The 20,813-nt window shown below is 37.5% G+C and overlaps 1 protein-coding gene across 1 annotated transcript in view; it reads left to right on the top strand.

The window, feature by feature from the left end:
• Nucleotides 1–20,813, top strand: part of ush2a (usherin) — a 617,513-nt gene that overhangs the window by 261,981 nt on the left and 334,719 nt on the right. Inside the window, exons 34-35 of the mRNA XM_003216022.4 lie at nt 14,406–14,565; nt 18,502–18,673. Coding sequence (XP_003216070.2) covers nt 14,406–14,565; nt 18,502–18,673 — 332 coding nt within the window. The remainder of the gene's footprint in view (nt 1–14,405; nt 14,566–18,501; nt 18,674–20,813) is intronic.

The following is a 20,813-nucleotide window of genomic DNA, read 5'->3' as shown; positions in this document are numbered from 1 at the left end:
CTAGCCTTTTAGTTGATTTTGCATCCCATCATGTTTTACTGTTATTCTAAAATATGTTGCTTTATGTCTGACTTGAAGCTTATTATATGAAGTGCTATAAAGCTTCAAAAGTTGTTATAATTTTACAGGATAGATATATTCATAGCCATCACGCAGATATATATACCTGTCCTATAAATTTGTTACTAGTTAAAGTTGACATATTACAAAAACAAATACATAGTGTATAAGCACGAGAATTAAGTAACATAAATCAAAGCATATAAGGAAAACATCAGATTAGCATTCTTTAAGTAAGGCATAAAGTTAATGTTTTAAGATTATTATCATGAAAAAGATGGGGAAAGAGTTCATTACTGTTCCAATGATGGCATTACTGCAAATACTAAACTCCATTATGGCAGATGTGCAGTATAAATGCAGCTTCAGCCTGCTGGTATTGATTTCTTTTTATGCCATTCCTAGCAAATGTCTATAATGACATGTAAATACATATCTGGATTCATAATGTAGGAATAGTGTTATTATTTAATCATCCTAATAAAGACTATGTGACACAAGGTCTGCAGACTAAGTGGAAAAAAAGAGTGAGCTAGAGAAAAAGCAGATTTTCATGCTGATGAAACTCTATTGCCATGGACCCAATAGCTAAAAAGCATGCCCTTGCTAATGGTTGAAATATGTTATCATTTTTGTGATAATTCTGATGCACACAGCAAGTGAGTTGATGGCCGGAGTCCAGCACAAAGTTAAGTGATATTTTCTAATCCAAGGTCATGGATTCTAGATATGGTCTTGCATTAGATCAACTAGTCTTTAAAACAGTTGAAGCAAGGCACTGCCTGCTATATTTCTCACATAGTGGTTTTTCCACAAGACTGTAATTCTGATAATAGCCTGCCTGATAATTTTGGATTACAATTCCCATCATTTATTACTTTTGGCTGTGCTGGATGTTGGACTCCTCAAATCTGCCACCCAGCATGGCCAGTAGCCCTACTGACTAGAGGATTTTGAGAGTTGCTGTTGAAACCCCTACTTTTTCAGCCCCTAATTACAACTTCATTTAATGCAATGTGAGGTAAGCCTCTCATGGTGTAAAAGCAAATCATAGTTAAAAGTAAATCAAAAGTTAGAAAAACAAACCCTGATCCCCCAAATCTGTGGGTCAATTTTCTCTAAGCATCAACTGGTGGTGACTGAGTAATAATATTTTTGGCTGTTCTAGAAGTATGATGTAAGCCAACAGTTCTTAAAGTGTGCTCTGCGGAGTCCATGGGGTTACGGGAAGCATACAGAGGAACTCCACACTTCCGTCCCTCTCCCTCCTCTTCACCCTCCAAGTGTGCATGGTGGGGGCTGTCCCTCCTCCATTCTCTTTGCTCCCCCTCCAAATGTGCACATTGGCTTTTCCTCCTCTTTCCTGCTGTTTCCCCTCCAAGCACACACACAGTGGCATATTTCCCACTGCCAGGAAGGGATCAAGCGAGCCAGGGAATGAATGCATCATGTGAAGGAGGACCTGGCTGAGGCGGAAGTCAAGTCCTCTCTCGGTCTTCGTTCCCATGGGTGGGTCTCCTTCCTGCTCCTGCTAGCAGCCGCATTTGCAGAAGCATTTTCCTCCTGGGGCACAGACCGTTTCTCCCACACCCACTTGCCACCCAGGCCCATTCCCCTGCACCCCCTTGTCATGCAGACCCTTTCCCCTGGAAGCTTTCCCTTGCTTCCAGAACCCTATTTCCCTCCCACTGTTCAGGTGGTGCTTTGATTGTGCTTTTACTGCATGGCAGAAGGGGGTTGAATGGGATGGCCCCTGGGGTGCTTATATTGCTACTACCACTACTATTATTATTAAAAGGCTCAATGGCCATCTGTTGGGGGTGCTTTGACTGTGCTTTTACTGCATAGTAGAAAGGGGTTGGACTGAATGGCTGGATTACCATCTGCCAGGGGTGCTTTGTGCTTTTCCTGCATGGCAGGAGGGAGGTGGACTGGATGGCCCCTGGGGTCTTCCACTGAAATGCTGTTAAGTTTATGTTGGTTAAAATTGTTCTTCATTTTAAATATTGTATTGTTTTTTCTTTCTTTCCTTTTTGTTTGCACTACAAACAAGATAGGTGCAGTGTGCATAGGAATTTGTTCATGTTCCCCCCCCCCCCCCCCCCAGTTCACATAAACACTCTCCATTCATTTGCCACTGGCCTGGCCCATCTGTCAAATTTTAAAACACAATGCATCAAAAAGTCTTTCCTCTTTTTGATATGGAAGATATATCAAACTTGCAAAACTTTAGTATTACAAGTAATTAGTGTTTGGGTAACAGAGACCAAGAATTGGACGCAACATAATAAAGTGTTATGTAATGTTTTCCTCCTTGCCCTCTATACCATTTTCCTTCTCCTCATCACTTTAGTAGATATTTGTTACAATTTAATTTACTAACACGAACACCTTACCTGTTCTCTTTTCCCTACGATACCCTCTGGAAAAAAAATATATTTGGAAATTACTAATGAAAGAATTACCAAAAAGTTTGCTAATGCCTGATATATATACATTATATATAATATCTATCTATATAAAAGAGTGATGGCATCAGGGCAGCAGACAAAACAACAAAACTACAGGCTCCCCAACCTCAAAATTTGACAACACAACCCATCATTCACGGCTCTAGGTTGATACAACAAAAAGAAAAGAAAAATAAAGTCCAAATTACAGGGAGAGGAATAATAGTTTTTATCCAATTGCTGCCAGTTTGAAGGCTAAGCTCCACCCACTTGGTCTCCTAGCAACTTACTCAGCCCAGGGGACAGGCACAGTTAGGCCTCACTTAGGCCTCTTCCACAGATTATCAGATTTTAACTGGATTATATGGCAGTGTAGACTCAAGGCCCTTCCCAAACAGCTATATAACCCATTTAGAATCTTATATTATCTGCTTTGAACTGGATTATCTTGACTCCACACTGCCATATAATCCACTTCAGTGTGCATACTAAACATAAAGACAACCATACAACAGACATTCAATACCACCACTACCTCAACAATTTCTCACCAACACCACCAGACAATGCCACAGCAACGCGTGGCCGGGCACAGCTAGTATAATATAATATATAAACATTTATTGGGGCTCCACAAGAAACTTTCATTTCAAAAAGTGCTTCTCGGCTGAAAAAGTTTGAGAACCCCTGATGTAAGCTATGGCTGGACAATGTACATTCTTTACCATTGGCTATATTAGATATTAGGTAGGCAAATCCTTGGTGATTTCTTCCTTGCATGCAATGAGAAATATGTACAATAGTTTTCTCCCTGCTGTGGGAGAAAATGAACATTTCTCTGCACTATTCATCCCGTATTTCAATACCTCACATAGAAATTATTCTGCATGCACAAATATTTGTTTGTTGTTGTTTTGCATTAAAAACAGTTTTAGACGCATAAAAAGTTTCCTGTACAGGTATGTGTACATGCACATGCAGGAACCACACATCCAATTTTTGCACAGAAAATGGGGAAGGGGGATAGAAAGTGTGTTTTTCCTAATATAGGAAATCTTTTCTTTTGTGTAGAGGGCATGGAAAATGTATGTGCTTTTTAACACATAATTATTCCTATGCAACACTTGGCTAGATTATTAGTTTTCCCATCAGGGTTTCCTGATTTTTGGGATCCAATTTCTTTGGCCTAGGAATGAATGAAATAAATCCTGTGCTTCAACCTGGAAACAAATAATAAGCATTTTATTTTTTGTCCCTACTAGCTATGATCACACAATTTATAATCCATCCATACTGGAGGGGTGCACTCACTTTCCCAATCTTAAAAGCTAACTATTGCATAAAATATATACATGTATCATTTGTACTGTAAGTGATAAGCATCCCAGGGTATTTTAATTCTTCCAGTGCAGCTCACTTGCAAGTAAAACTTTCAATTACTTTTTAAATCATCAAACATTGCTGCCAGCTTCTGAAAATATGAATAGAATTTCATTCTTAATTACTATGATGCAAATATTAATGTATAAACATTTTAATGTAACCGTGAATGATTCTATGACTCCAACACAGGGTTTTTTTAGGATATACTACATTACTAAAAATCTTCTCTCCCAAATCTAGTTTATGCACATAACAAGGCACACCATGCAATGTATCAGTTATTTAAAGTGTTTTGATAACTAAAAAATGGATAGCTCTTAAGGTACAAGGGGTTTTCCCTTCTGTCAGCTGAAATACTCTGGACTCCTGTGGTGTTGCTGGCAGAAATTAATAGCATTGTTCCCACATCAGCCAACCATTTTTCCTTGTAGTGTTAAGTTGCAGTAGGAAGGTGAATTTATGCATTATTGAAATCTTTCTGTTTACATTTATATGCAAATATAGTACAGGGAATGGAAGCTGAACAATAACCAAAGCAGTATAAAATGTATGGGGGAAGAATGAAGAGGTGGAAAATTTGAGAGTCCCCATCTTGAAAGACAAGATGGGATTTTTGTTCAAATCAAAATCTTGAAAACAAATTGTTTCCAGTTTACAAGAAGGTTTGAAAAGTTTGAAATCAGATTGTTGATAGCTAATAGGAAAATATTAATAGATGTACAGTAGAGTCTCGCTTATCCAATGTAAATGGGCCAGCAGAACATTGGATAAATGAATATGTTGGATAATGAGAGATTAAGGAAAAGCCTATTAAACATTAAATTAGATTATGATTTCACAAATTAAGCACCAAAACATCATGTTATACAACAAATTTGACAGAAAAAGTAGTTCAATACACAGTAATGCTATGTAGTAATTACTGTATTTACAAATTTAGCACCAAAATATCACGATGTATTGAAAACATTGACTACAAAAATGTTTTGGATAATCCAGAACGTTGGATAAGCGAGTGTTGGATAAGTGAGACACTACTGTATTTCAAACACACACAGATATACACACAAATTCATGAAAAGATATTGGTTAAATAACTACAATAAGATGCCTTCATCGGTGTATTATTTCTTCCAGTTTCAGTTTTCAATGGATGCTGTTACTGGAAGTTTGTTGGTATAATTTGGTCCACTAGTGTGACTGTATAGTATGCTTGGTCTGGAGGTTGACCCCTTGTGTGTAAGCATCTGCAGTCTAGCAAATGCAATCTACCAAAAAGTCTAGATCTGAGCTATAAGGTCCTAATCAGGTCTTTGAATTATGCTCAGAGTTACGACCTTGTCACACAGCTGCCGAAGTTGCTTCACTTCATTGTGGGGCATGAGGAATCCAGCACCCCACGCCCCACATTGCCTGGCTCCAGCTGAGCGTGATCACATGGAGGAAGCATGGAGCAAGTGACTTCCCCCATTGAGTCTAACGGCAACATGGTAAGTCTCCCATGTTGCCATGGGCTCCCCACCCTCTTCAACCCACATGTACTCCAGTGTACTTCCAGTTGCACACTCAACTGAAACTATTTTCTTGTTCCCTGTGTGGGATATTTTCAACAATGAAAATTTCAGCATTGTTGTTGATTGATTGCAGATTTTGAAAATGTGTGCCTTGGCTTATTGTGTTTCTCTGAGTCTCATCTTGTCCTCAGAAGTACTTAACTGCTTTTTAATTTACACATGAAACATCTGTGAAAGACTTCTGTATTTGAGAAGATTCAACAAGACACAACATGCTCATCTAAATCCAGGGCCCCTTCCACACAGCTGAATAAAATTCCACATTATCTGCTTTGAACTGGAATATATGGCAATGTGGACTCAGATAACCCAGTTGAAAGCAGATATTGTGGGATTTTCTGCCTTCAGATCTGGGTTATATAGCTGTGTGGAATGCCCCAGGAAAGCCATTTAAACTTTACTCTTCCTCTCTCACTCTCAGTCACCCTCCTCCTCACAGCGAGCCATGTGCCTGGTGGAGGAGGAGGCCTGGCTGATGGCTGCAAACAGGCTCCACTGAAGGTGCAGTGCTACCTCTTGTGAGAGTGTCTCGTGCAGCTTGGTGGGGCCTCCTCTTCTGCTAGGCACATGGCTCACCCCAGCCTGCTCACATAAGATTGGGTGACAGATGAAGAAAGTAGGCCCTGTCCTGCTCCTGGCAGAAAAGGAGGCCCTGCCGAAGTCTACAGACCCTGCTTAAGATGATGGGTAATACTCTTGTGCTTTTGTGGTAAACCTTGACCCGTTTTGTGTCCCGGCTTTTGTTGGGGCCCCAATCTGTTTTCAAGAGCCTCCCAAAATCGGTGAGGGGTTTGTTTTTGTAGACTATTTTGTAGACTATTATGGGGTGGCTTCCCATCCACTGGCTCCCCTTTTTGGCATTCTTCTTACCTGCTGTTGTTCCTCTAGAGTAAGACGCTCAGCTGCAGGCGTGTTCCCAGTCTGCCTGCCACTTCACCAGCCACCACACACGCCCTGCAACACTCTCTGAGTGTGTGTGTGGCGGGGCCTGCAGGCAGGCCCGGAGCAAGCCTACAGCCTAGCTCCAGGCCTGCCTACATGCAGGCAAGGAGGCAATTTCGGCTTGACATAAAAACATGCTTTTATATTGAGCAGATTTTCATGTTGTGAGGGGGATTCCTGTTTTGTACTTCCGAAGAAATGAAAGACACAAAAGAAACAGGACAAATGGCAGGAATGAATTTCACACACATGACTAGTGGATACTCTTATGCCAGAGGCCTTCAGCGAGGCTTCTTCCCCCCCTCAGGCATACATCTTGCACCAAGCCCAGCTCAGGTTAGGGTTTGCTTGCATAAGGCCAGGCAACAGAGAAGAACCACCCCAAGCCCTGTGGGGCTGCCTCCTACACCAGGTATTTTAAATCTGTGGTTCTTATTACTCCTAAGTGGTATTCTTACTTTATTTCCATGTTGCCTTTTAATTATCACTTTGTTTAAATTTGAGCACTGTTTTGGGCACAAACTGGTTTAGGCACCTTTAATAGAAATAAGAGGAAATAGGTAGTATTGGTGAAGAAATCAACTAAGCTTCTTAAGGAAGGACTTTTCAAAGTATGAGTAATCAAAATACCCTCTCCTGTCCCAGGATGTTCTGGATGGCATATCCTCCTCTTGTTTTGGTTTGATAAGGACAATTCTGTTTAATCCTATGTCATCCCACTTTCTAAACTGTTTTGAAAATGTCCCCCACCTTTCCCATTTGTCCTTTCTTGTATTGTAGCAAGCTGAGTTCACACTGAAAAAGTACTTCGCACTCTGTTAACTTAAAGAGGGAAGCAAAGAGAGGTGAGGTAAAATCTTGCATTCCCTGGTAGGTTCAGGCAAAACAAACAATCAAACAAACAAAACAGACATAGCTGCCCTATCTTACCAAGACCTAGAGTGTTTGTCAGTCCTCATAACTTTGTCATCTTGACCAAATGTGGGTGTTCCTTGACAACACATGTCCTAGTTTTCATTTCTGAAATGTTAGAGAGCATGGGGGTGATGGTTTAATAACTTCAGGAACATTACTGTTTTATTATTCAACCACTGTTGAGTTGCTTATGGGAATGCAATCTAAAGAGATTGGGGCAAGACAAAATGAGGTACTCTCATGTATATCTTCTCAGCCTCCTTCAGGAAAGGTCATCATATAATAAAAAGCCCCCATGGTTGCAGTGTTCTTATATTTTAGATTGTTTCTCATGCCTAAGTACTTGCACCATGATGACATTGACCTAATATGCTTGTTGAAAATAACAAAAGCTATGTATAGCCAGTGTCTTAAAAGAAAAGGCTATTCTAACAATCAGCTTTAATGGATAATGACACTTCTAACCTGGGTACCCAGGGAAGCTAGCAAAAAAACAGAAACAGAACAGAGGGAATTGAAAAATATACCTTGATCTGTGTGCTTGAGATTGGGGAATTCAGAAGTCTCTTAAGGGTTCACTACTTGTGAATTATGCATCTCACACTCACTAGTAGGCGTAAATGCATAATTCTAATCTGTTCTTATTATTTATTTATAACACACCAGTAGAATGTAAATTGTCTGCCTCTTTTCAACAAGCTTATCATGCCATTTAAGGTATGCAGATATTTCTGTGGAGTCTACATAGACAATTTGCCTAGGCGGGCACATTGATTCCAATTAAAGGGCATATAAACTGCTAATGATAAATTTAACTTGCTCTCTCTGGCTCACAGGTGGTCTGCGCAGGGGGTGTTGCAAGAGAAAGTCAACAGAAAATTATTCATCTTGAAATAATATCTGCAATACATCTTAAACCTCCTGGCTTTAACTCCCACACACCCACCTGTGTTTATGGTAGTTAAAAAAAAAGAGGAAAGGATATTGCAGGATATAATTTAAGCCTAGTTTCTTACCCTCTGGCATTTGAGGCTAAAACTGGCAAGGGAAAATTATGGTGGTGAGGATCAATGCTGCACACATGGGGTTTCTCACTGACTGTGTCACCCATTAAGAACAGTTCATCTCTTAAATGCAAGCTATACATGATGTAGTTTGCTCTTAAGTGTAACATCTTTCTTTCACAAGTAACTGGGGGATCACTGGGTCTGGGCCACTGCTTTAACCTTTTATTCTCTACTGAGGTCTTAATCCAGACTGTGGTTCCCATTCCTGTTATACATGGAAATAAAAGCTCCCATTTGTTCTAGTGGGAAGTCCTTGTTCTAGTAGCTAATCATAGAGTTGGAAGAGATCATGAAGGTCATCCAATCAAATTCCCCGCTATACACAATCAAAGCACTCCTGAAAGATGCCTTGTTTCTTCCAGAATGGAACCCAAGGTTCCCAGAAAGAGTCAATTAAAAAGCCTGAACAATAAAAATTTTAAAACAATTATAAACCCCACATAAATAATACAAAGTCTTGGAAAAGACAAGTAAATTGAAAAATAAAACACCCCAATAAATTTCCAGGCACACTTGAAAGTGGTGTTTATCAGCTACAAAGTTCTCTACAAGCTACATCAAAGCTATGTGAACAACTATATTTTCCTGCAATTATGACTCCTTAAATGAAGTATTTGAATAACTTGTCTCATGTTTGCATCTTTTATACTTTATGAAATGCATTTGTACTTTTTTATTTCAATGCTCTGTTCAAATACAATATGTAGCACACAAATTGCCTCTAATCCTGATCTAGCGCTTTTCATTTGATCATGTATTTTTTCCTCAAAGTTTCAAAATAACACCTTAAATTGAATATTGACTGATAGCTGCCCAGCAGGATTTGAACTGTCATGTAGCTTAAATCAGTCAAATGTTTCCAAGTAAACATATTTCGGATCAGAGTGTAAGAATCTGATTTGGAGCAATCAGTCCTTGATTTCGTACAGTAATTTCACATTTATAGGTATATAAACTTGATATGATAGAATTGTAAAATGATTGTTCACAATAGCTGTTTCTCTAACAGGATTTCTCATAGTACCTGGATGTGAACTGGCTGTTTTAACACTGTGAATGTCTTTCTCCCCTTCTCCTTTTCCCTTTTTACATTACTGAAGTTACTCTTCATTTATTTGCAAGGATACATGATCAGGATTGGGACCAGCATGTCTGACTCTTCACTAATTGAAATGAGAAAGCAAAGAAATATTAATTAAGCCATGGATGGCGATGTAATGACCTCATTTAAACCAACCATGCAAAGAAATTCAGATTTAATACTGAAAAATAGGGCTCACATTTGAGGCCAATAGATGAACCTTATGTAGATGGATATTTACATAGATATAACCGCATTTATATTTGCTCTGTTTCACCAGCATGACAGTGATTAGAATATGGATCTTGATACTTTAAAAAATGCAAAACAAAATAATTGTCCATCCCTCAGTTTTATCTAGATTTTTAAAATGCAATTCACAGCTTGAGCTCCAAATAAGAACCAAAATTTCATGAAAACGCTCAACAATAAGCTAATCATGGATCTGTTTGGATTGTTTTGCAATAGATTTACAAACTGTAGGAAAGAATGCCAAAGCCTAGCCTACTACTAAATTCCCTTTCTTCATCATTACATTTCTGCAGATTTTATCCACATTTTTAGAGCAACATAAGTGCCTCCAGTTTACAAAAGAGTCACTTCTAATATTTATGAAAGCAATGTTTTTGTAACTCATGTTTGTAACTCATGCCTGTGTTAATCTTTTCTAAAGATACCCTGGAAAATCATCTCAAATGTTCACTAGAATTTAACACAACATCATGATGGTTTAGATGTCAGTGGCACCATAAAAATAAACTGTGAAACTTCATATACACATAGGTTTTTTGACATGAGCTATTATGCGGGTGTCACTGTATATACAGCCAATGACCACTGGAGTTTCACCACCTGTGATATTAAATAAAGGAAAATGTCTAAAACCTGTCGCCCTAGAAATCTCAATTCTGCATGCTGGGCAGAGTTATAACTCTCCTTATTCATCCTTTGAAAGCATGCACATGATGAATGATAAACAGAAAACATTTCTGTCAAAAGTGTGACTTTAAAGTGATGCGTACAGGTTTAGAAACTTGTCTAAATAATAAAGATTCACAGCACAGTCATGCATGTCTTTTCAGAAGAGTAGGTCCTATACTTTTGAATGAGATTTATTTTCCCCTGACTATGTATAGGCTTACTTATCTCATAGTAATTATTCTAAAGGTCTTGCCCTCTGATGACAAACACTGTCTACATCAACAAGCAGTACCAGGGTATTCAGCCATGCTTCATTGCTGCTGATGTGCTGTCTACCCACAGGAATTACAGTATACACCTATAAAACAGTGGTTTTATTTTAAAGGTTTTTAAAGCTTAGTCCAGCAATTAATTTATACATTTATTTATTTCTTGACTACATGATCATAACAAAAATTATAGTCCATAACTGCAGAACAACTGACTCAGTGAACAGGATCTGAGGTCTCAATTTCAAAAAGATCAACTAGAACTTTAGTGCTTCTTCTAGTGTATTCCCTTCCATACCTAAGCAGTTGTTCCTTCTTAACTTCTTAATATTGGTTGAAACAAAGTGAAAATGATAGCATTATTGAAAGAAAAAAGCTGGTAGCAACATTATTTGGGGAAACATCACTTCCTGTAATGTTGAACTCAGGTGAGTTCCTTCCAAACTACTTTGAAAGCATGGCCAGGAAAAGCATTGTTTGTAAACAATAATACCACGTTGTCAGGGAATTTGTGAACCTTCATGTGGTAAAAAGCTTTCAGCCCACATATGCTTGTTTTCTCCTTAGAAAGTGCACTGAGCAACATTATTACTTTCTTGCTTGAGGGAACCATCAGTACCTTCATAATAACAGCAACCATTAAACCAATTACCACCCACATCTGAGTCCTATTTGCATGTCTAACAACCAGAACACCTCTCAGACTTTACACTAAGGAAAATGTAAAAACTATCAGCCTTTACAGAGTAAAGATTGAATGTGGGCACAGAGAAAGAAACAATGAAGGAATGTGTGCATACAGAGTGTGGGCACAGAGACAGAATTATCAAAGAAGTAGAAAATGCACATTGTCAGAAGGATAGAGGATATAATAGCTAGAAGTATGTTGTTGCATAAACAAGCAAGAGACATGGTTTTACTATCCTGATGAAACATAAAATTCTACAGATTTTTTTTTAAAAGGTAGTGGCTAGCCTTTAATTTACTAATGTGGGAGTGAGTAATATCACTTTAAAAACATTCAATTTCTATGAAGAGTTAAAATGAAATCATTCCTTGTTTATTGGTTCACGTTGTAAATTGAGATCAATGAAATTCTTCCAACAATTGCCTGAAATCAATGGCAAAATAGTATATAATTTGAGATCTGTATTGCAAATTAGAGTTTGACATTAATGGGCAAGGTTTCTGTACACTGGGGTGCATTTTCTTATAATATATAGAGGGATAATTCCTGTGGATCCATTTCTAATGCCTCTTATAGTGATCTGTTTTTCATGTCCACAATTGCCTACATTTGCGCTTATGCAAATAACCCAATCAAGCAAATGGAAAACAACGTGCTGCAATCAGGAGGGCTTGACAAGCAGTAACCTCAGAGTTTTAGGGGAGTGCCCAGGATGTAGATTTATGTTCCTACCTGGATCTGTAGAAACAATTGATCCATTATGAAGCACTTGAATAGGTCAATTTCAGACAAGCAGTACAAGTCAGATCAGATGCGGCATGTAATTGATGTTGGTTTGATTTAAATATGCAGTTTCTATAGTTCACCACCAGCCAAAGTAAAGCTTGATTTCTTCTAGCATGGTTGTGCCTCACCATCCTTATTTTGTGGCGACTTCTTCTCTTAAAGATATGAAAGAACTAATTCAGCATATGAAGAAACAGGGAAATATTCCACCCATACAAATGAGTACTAGATGTGAAGCAGGTGTACTACATACCTTTATAGGAGAAACTGCAAAATGAGCAAAAAAAGAAGAAGAAAAGGTTGGCCACTTCAGGTTACAGGAAGATTCTGTATCTGGGAATGCTAGAAACAGATATAAGTCGATTGTTCCATTATATATAATCTTAAGAGAGTGTAATTTTGCTTTTTCATCTAGAGATGTTTGTGTGCATCAACAGAAAATGCTGATTTTTCAAGATTAGGGAGACCTCTGGACCTGCTGCAGTTGACAACCCTACTTTTTATGTCCCCCACCCAAGACAATGAATTTTGGAGTAGTTGCCTTCAATCTAATGATACTTCTTTCTTGTATATTAAGCATTTCTGACATATCAGCAGGGGAAAAAAGTTTTAGAAGCAATTAAAACAAGATTCGTTATGAAATTGACCTGGTATATTTGCAGATTTAACTTTTACAGATTTGATTATTCATATATTTGATTAAAATGTCTTTCTAGGAATCTCTAGGTCCTCTAGTGTGACTCTATGATCAGCTTCTGCTGAAAGTTTTCATAAGAGTCATGGCAGAGAACCTAGAGATTTCTATAGAGAACACCTCCAATACGATCCAGCAGAGGTTGACCATTAAGTCATTTGGAGAAACTATATTCCCAGAGATGTGTTTGCTGAGGTAAAAAAATGCAATTTTATTATTTATGGTTTTTCATTTTGTGGGGGACCTGTGCTCCTAAGCCCAGAGAATGTAGGGGGCTGATTGTAGTACCCTAGTACTATGTACAGCTGCTCATGTTAGATCTCAAAACCTTAGCAGGGCTGAATCTGGTTAGTCTTTCACTAGGTGACCAAATATCACTGGAATATAGGCCTGTGTGAAACCCTGGGGAACCACTGCCAATCAGAGCTGATAGTACTCGGCTAGTTGGGACAACAGTATGATTCAGGCTGGATCTATACTGCCGTACAATGGAGTTTCAGGATGCAGGTTATCTGCACTGGCAGTGTAAATCCAGCTTCAGTGCAAGGAATCTTTCAATATTCCTATTAACTCTAATTATTCACACACCCAAGAATCCAAGTTCTTCACTTTTATATCTCACTATTTTCTCTCCTGCTTTGCCTTCACCAGAAAATTACTACACAAAACTTGAAAGGTACATTCTGCCTTTATAGTGGGATGGAGTCCTGGAGCCTTTTGTTAGGAAAGAAAGAAACTTATATTCAGGAAAGCACATTTGATTCTCAGAGAGGAAAGGAGAATTTTTTTAAAGATGATTACAATTAGCAGAAATAGCCCTAATGTGCACCAGAATTTTGATGATTGGAGTAAATTTCACATGTGAGATATCACAAAATATTCCATAATATTTATTTGTAATACTTGAGAATTATATTTGGGTTAGAAAAGTTATTGATTTTTTTTGGTAATGTTAAGTGCACTATACCTTGGTTTGGAATTACAGTAGAGTCTCACTTATCCAACATAAACGGGCCGGCAGAACATTGGATAAGCGAATATGTTGGATAATAAGGAGAGATTAAGGAGAAGCCTATTAAACATCAAATTAGGTTATGATTTTACAAATTAAGCACCAAAACATCATGTTATACAACAAATCTGGCAGAAAAAGTAGTTCAATACACAGTAATGCTACGTAGCAATTACTGTATTTACGAATTTTGCACCAAAATATCATGATATATTGAAAACATTGACTATAAAAATGCGTTGGATAATCCAGAATGTTGGATGAGCGAGTGTTGGATAAGTGAGACTCTACTGTATTTATATATACAGAAATATGAAGCCGACATAAAAATGTGTTTTCTTTTCTGTGTTAGTTTTTAATGTCATTCAATGTAGTCCAATGTAGCTGTATGTTCCAAGGATACACAGAACAAAATGAAACCCATAACCATGTTTCATATTAACATGTCCTGATGTCTAAAAATGGAAGATGTATATTATGTTTTTAAATCTAATCCTTTATGAAATCCAGATGTAAAAATTAAAAGTCCTATACCCTTTTCCATTTCTTGTAAACATATATAGGTTTAAGCGTTTTTACAGCATACCAGTTTTTCATCACTGCCTGCACTATTGTTGGCTGTACTAACAGTTCCCAAGTTACCTTGCATACAGCACAACTGCCACCAAGTCATGTGGATGCTCCAGTCCTAACAGTTCTGGATTCTAAAACAATATATGCACAGTTAAGTATCATTTTTTTCTCTTTTTCTAATCCAAAATTTCCTTTCTTAATGGTTTTCAGGAATGATCAGGGTGCCACTCACAATGCACAGTGACTGAAGTAGAATATAGTGGAATAGTAGGGGCTGGTTAGTAGCCTGCTGCAATAAATCACTACTGACCAAGAGGTCATGAGTTCAAAGTCCAAGTTGGATTGAGTGCCTGACTTTTAAATAGCTTGTTCTTTACCTAAGCAACTCGAAAAACAGTTGCATGTGTCAAGTAGGAAAATTTAGGGACCCCTTATGCAGGGAGGCTTATTTAACTCATTTACAACAGCATAGAAATGTCCAGCCGGATGAAGAAGTACTCAATCAAAAGGATTCATTGTCACAGTGGATGATGAAGCAGAAGCTCCCCCTGTGGCTGTAATCGAGCATATCTTTACAAAGCCAGAAGCTGGAAAGTTAAATAGCCTCTGTGTCTGTGTGTTGTTTGTCTAATGGCATTGAATGTTTGCCATATATATGTATATTGTGATCCCCCTGAATCCGGGGTAAGAAGGGCGGAATATAAATACTGTAAATAAATAAATCTCACTTATCCAACATAAACGGGCCGGCAGACGTTGGGTAAGCGAATATGTTGGATAATAAGGAGGGATTAAGGAAAAGCCTATTAAACATCAAATTAGGTTATGCTTTTACAAATTGACAGAAAAAGTAGTTCAATATACAGTAATGCTATGTAGAAATTACTGTATTTACGAACTTGGCATGAAAATATCACAATGTATTGAAAACATTGACTATAAAAAAGCGTTGGATAATCCAGAACATTGGATAAGCGAGTGTTGGATAAGTGAGACTCTACTGTAGTGTGAAAGGGCACCATATTTCAGAGGATCATGTGAGAGGTTTCCTAGGACTTATAGATGTGAGATATTTATTTGAATGATTAAAAAAATCTTAATTTGTAATATTTGTTGATTTTATTTATATCTCATATTTTATCTTAAAACTGTAGGTGAAAGTATTATACAATGTGCCTTTAAAAACTAGAACAAATTAAAGTACAATACTTTATATTATTAAAAAACAACTAATAGAGCCAGGGTGATGTAGTTGCTTGAGCATTGGACTACTAGGGTTTTGAATCATAGAATCATAGAATAATCTCTCCTCAGTCATGAAAACCCACTAGTTGATGTTGAACAAGTCTCACTTTTTCAGTCTCAGGAGAAGACAAATGTATCTTAAGGTTAAATTAGAAATGATTTGAAGGCACACACACTGACAACAATCAAGTTTAATATTAATGCATAATTCAATAAAAACTGGTTAGAAGTGCAATAATTAAGGTAATACTTATTCAAATTAAGAAATATTGCACCAATTTTTAATAGCACCAACTGAATTTCCTTTAGAATTGTGTTTCAGAGTATAGCCACTGAGAAGACCCTCACAACTGGAACAATCTAGGTCCTCACAATTCTCATAAATGAGGTTTGAACTAGACTTGATATTACATGCTAAATTGCATTTAACATGTCTTTACCAAAAAAAAGAAGCAAAAATTGTAAGAAAGAAGACTGATCAGGAGCAGAATCTCTTACACAACTACAATACTTAAAACTTCACTTTCATCACTGTGGTTACTTCATATGGAAACCTAGGGTTAGTAGCTTAGATGAGGCATTAGAGCTAGTCTAGCTGAGAATTCTGAATGACCTTCCTAAAGCTTTAAATTCCAGGATTCCCTAGACTGGAACCATGGCATTTAAAGTAAAACCACAGTTTTATATAATGTGCATGGATACCAGGATGGTGGACAATGTGGAAGAACATGTTAACCAATTTATAACACTAAGAAATTATCCTAAAGTTAAAGTTTGAAAGATTATACTGTACAATGCCCTTACCCAAATTATGGCTTCACATATCTGCATCTGACAAAATATATGCTCTCTAGGGATTTTCTAAGTCCTCCAAGAAATAATAATAATAATATTAATAATAATAATAATACAACTTTATTTGTATATCCCGCCTCCATTTCCACAAAGGGACTCAAGGTGGCTTACATGGGGACAAGCCTGACCCAACAAAAAATCAAACTAAACATAGATTAAAATATCTCAATAGAATCAACATTACAAGAAGATAATAACATAAAAACAGCATCAACAACAACCAATAGTCTGAGCAGTAATGTGTTCTGAAATTCGAGGGGAAGGGAATTGTGCAATAGAATTTCAGAACAGAGCTGATGGACAAAAATGCAAGGGCCAATAATAAATTAGAGGTAAAAGAGCAATATCAGTTTAAAACTCTAAACCTACAGGAGAAAGGACAGGGATAAAGTGCAGGAACTGCTGGTAAATATAGTGTGGGGGGGGGGCGAATATCTTGTGAACTGCTTAATCAAAAGCACAATGGAACAACTATGTTTTTAGCTCTTTACAGAAATTCCACGACATGCTTCTTCTGGAATTTATAATAGAGTCACACTGGCAAATTTCTGGAAGGAATAACTTTCTAGGAATTTCCTAGGTCCTCCAGTGCAACTCTAGGATAATGCCCAATAGAAATCATTCAGTTCAATTGGATTTATTATTAGCCATGGATTCCTGTTTCCAGATGACATGTTCCAAGTTCAGGAACTATATCTCCATATATCAGCCTACTCAAGTTTTGAAATCATCAAAGGAGAACTTCCTTTGATGATTCCATCATAGGTATCTCTGGTGAGAAAATGGAAGAAAACTTCTTCAGGGTCTGTAGAATTCTTATGTACATGAAGCTAGGTTTTCTTTTCATTAGAAAAACTTTTGACTGTGAACTGGTTATGGAAAAAAGATTTTTTTTGATGACAGGGAGCAGTGTACTTTTATCTTTGTTCTATCCTTTCTTTTTTTAAAAAAAAACCTGCTTAAAATTAGTTGCCTGAATAGATTGCATATTTAATTGTTCTTTTAAAATGCAATTTTAAAGATATATTTTTAAGGTTATACCTGAAGTTGTTTTGGATCTTATCTTGAAAAACATAGTTGCCATGAACTGGGTGGTAGGAAGGAAGGGACAAATGAAGGAATAGGAGTGTCACTTATTGGGTTCTGGCAGATGATGCACAGTCATGATGCTAACACCCAAGATCTCTAGAGCAGTGGTTCTCAACCTGGGTTCCCCAGATATTGTTGGCCTACAACTTCCAGAAATCCCAGCCAGTTTACCAGCTGTTAGGATTTCTGGGAGTTGAAGGCCAAAAACATCTGGGGACCCCAGGTTGAGAACCACTGCTCTGGAGGATCGTGGTGGGTTCTTGCATTGTCAGTGTGCCCGCAGTAATAGCCTTCCTTGGGTCTAATCAAAAACTGGGAGAGGGACAAGAAACAAGTTTCAGCAGGATTCTCTTCATCAAAGTTTCCTAGACTTGAGATGGGCATTTTTCATTTATTTTCCTCAAACATTTTAATATTCCTTCCCTCCCTACTCTTACCTAGAGTAGATCTACTAAAACGAATGGAACTTGTTAGTCACAGCAGTCTTAAATCTAATTTCAGTGAATTCATCCCATTACATTTAATAAGTTTTGATATGTTGTATACTTCATGTATTATTTCAGTGTTTTCCCCAGTATATGTTATTATGTACCTTCAAGACAATTCCCGTTTATTGAAACCCTAAAGTGACAATATAATGGGGGTTTCCTAGCAAGATTTGTCCAGAGAAGAATTGTTTTCCTCCAAATTTAAGGCAATGTGATGTATCCAAGGTTAATCAATAGTTTTCCATGTCTGTATGAACCCTGGTCTATAAAGCTGTAGTCCAGTTCTCAAAACACTCCAACACAAAATATTATTTTTCACCCTTTAATTAAATCTTACAAGTGTTAATTATTTTACATTAATTATTGTGTGGGTTTTTATATACAATTATGTGTTTTCTTTTATTTTTAGGTGGAAAGCACCAGAAGAAAGAAATGGAAATTTACTTTGCTATATTATATACATTAACAGTAATGAGGCAAATGATTCAGCCTGGAATGTAATCTATAATTCTACAGATCTATTTCAGGAATATACTATCCGGCAACTTTCCCCTGGAACTGAATACTTCATTAAGTTAGCAGTAAGTAATAAACAAATAATGACAATGAATCAGTTGAGCAAACCTTAACTTGTTTGTATTTTAATATATTTGTATTTTAGGGATATACACTAACAACTATATGTAGTTTGGGCTTTTTTTAGCTCTTCAGAAAATGGTCCATTTCTTGTCTGACCAATTTTGTTCTGAACCCGCGTCTGGGTTCAGAACCAGAGTTAAGATATGGAAATCTGAAAGTTTATGCATCCCTTTGACTATTATTGCAAATTAAAAATGGTTATGGTTCTCCCCTCTTTTTAGAAATTGAAAAGCCTGCTGAGAGTTGCAGCTTGAATATCTGTTGAGAGAGAAAAGTTAGTATGGCAGCATAAAGCAGAGAAGATAGCTGCCAGTGTTCCTCTTGCAAATGGGGAAAACAAAGAGGCAAGAGCTGGTGGCAGAGGAGGTGGTAGGTAGGCAGAAAGAATGAAAGTTAAGCTGCCAGATGGTTGTAAGCAACACTGTTGCTACATGGGCAGGGCTCCCCAAGAGTCAACCAGTATACTTTGCTGAGTGGAGGAGTCCCCTAAGAGTTCTGAGGAATGACTCTCCCAGAATCATACAGGGAGATAAGGAAATCTGGGCCCATCTTTCTGCATGCAGTTCAAATGACAAAATATTATATGTAAGCAGTCAGAAGGAAATAATGAAAACAGTGCAAATTGAGGAAAGACAAAGAAGAATTTATACATTACAACTTTAGAAAAGCATCAATAAGCAACTAACCACTTCATCACATGGGGCTTTTTTAGCATCCTAGGACACTTTCCCACCAATCTAGTGATAGATGGTTATGCTGCCCATCATACATCGCTGGACTTCCAGCCAAGGTCCCGTCCACAACCAAAGTGGAAGCGTCCTGGGATGCTTCCCTCCAAACACATGAGCCTGCATCTGTTGTGCTGACTCCAATGGGGCCAGCAAAAATCCTCGCTGCTTTAGCACTGATTCCCTTGTGTGATGGGGAGGCGTCACCACAATGAAGTTGCTTGTGGAGTGACAGAGTCGCCCCTCATCCCATGGAGGCTGGTGAAAGGGTAAGGGGAGGGGGAGTCCCACATGTGATAAAGTCCTAAGTATCCAGTTCTTTATAGTTTCTTCTTATGCACCATCTCACAAAAGTAAATTTGTGAAAATGCAACAAAATGTGCTGTTTATTGCAAACTAGCAGCATTTTAAAATGTCTTTTAAATGTCATTGCTATTCTTTTGTGCCATTGTTTTCTTTTGAGTTTTTTATTACAGAGCAGTTTCAGTTCCATGGTACAACTGAAAATATCTTGAATATAAACATGAGATAGTCCCTATTTGTTTTAAACACTCTCATCATTTTATAGTAATACCTATATAAGGACATTTGCTTTGATAAATGCCATAGAAAAATATTCTGCTCTTGATTATGAATACATTTACATTTATGCGTAGACACTCTGTATGCATTCATTTTGCTCAACATGCTCTCAAATGCTCTAAATATTATACCACATTATACTGCAAAGAAAATAATCTATGTTCAAGTAACAATAAGGGTCTGACACAAAGCCCACCAAAGCAAGGACATTCAGACTAATTAAGGATGACTTGGAATCCATGCTGATAGGATTTATTTGTCCTTTGTGTATTTCAGCATAGTAAACTACAAGGAATTATGTGCATTTTCTGCCATTCCATACACAGTTAACAAACCCCCTCAGAACGGCTCCAACTAGAATGAGTGGGAATTGAATATACATAACTAAATGGATAGTTATGTTATTTTTTCAGGCAATAGGCATAAAGTTCCAGTTAAACTTTTAAAATCTTTGATTTTTCTTGTGAGCATCATTCATGATGAATTACCTAAATCATTCTGTTTTTCAAGTCCCATTATCATGCTTTGATACTGAACAATGCTGTTCTTGTGTAATAAAAATTATCTTGTGCTTCAGATTCTTTCTTTTTTCTTAAATTATCCCTCATCTTTCCTTAAAGAAGTTGAACTTTCCTTAAAGGATTTCACATGCCCACATTACTGCCCTTTTTATCCCCACCATAACTCCCGGAGGTATTAGAAGTGCAATAACACTTTGCACTGAAGAATCAAGAATGCCTCAGAGTAGGCAGGAGTAATGTCCTCCCTTCTG

The sequence above is a fragment of the Anolis carolinensis genome, chromosome 1 (assembly GCF_035594765.1).
Source record: "Anolis carolinensis isolate JA03-04 chromosome 1, rAnoCar3.1.pri, whole genome shotgun sequence".
NCBI classification, from domain to species: Eukaryota; Metazoa; Chordata; class Lepidosauria; order Squamata; family Dactyloidae; genus Anolis; species Anolis carolinensis.
The sequence above is the reverse complement of the archived record's forward strand: the minus strand, read 5'-3'. Positions and strand labels throughout refer to the sequence as shown.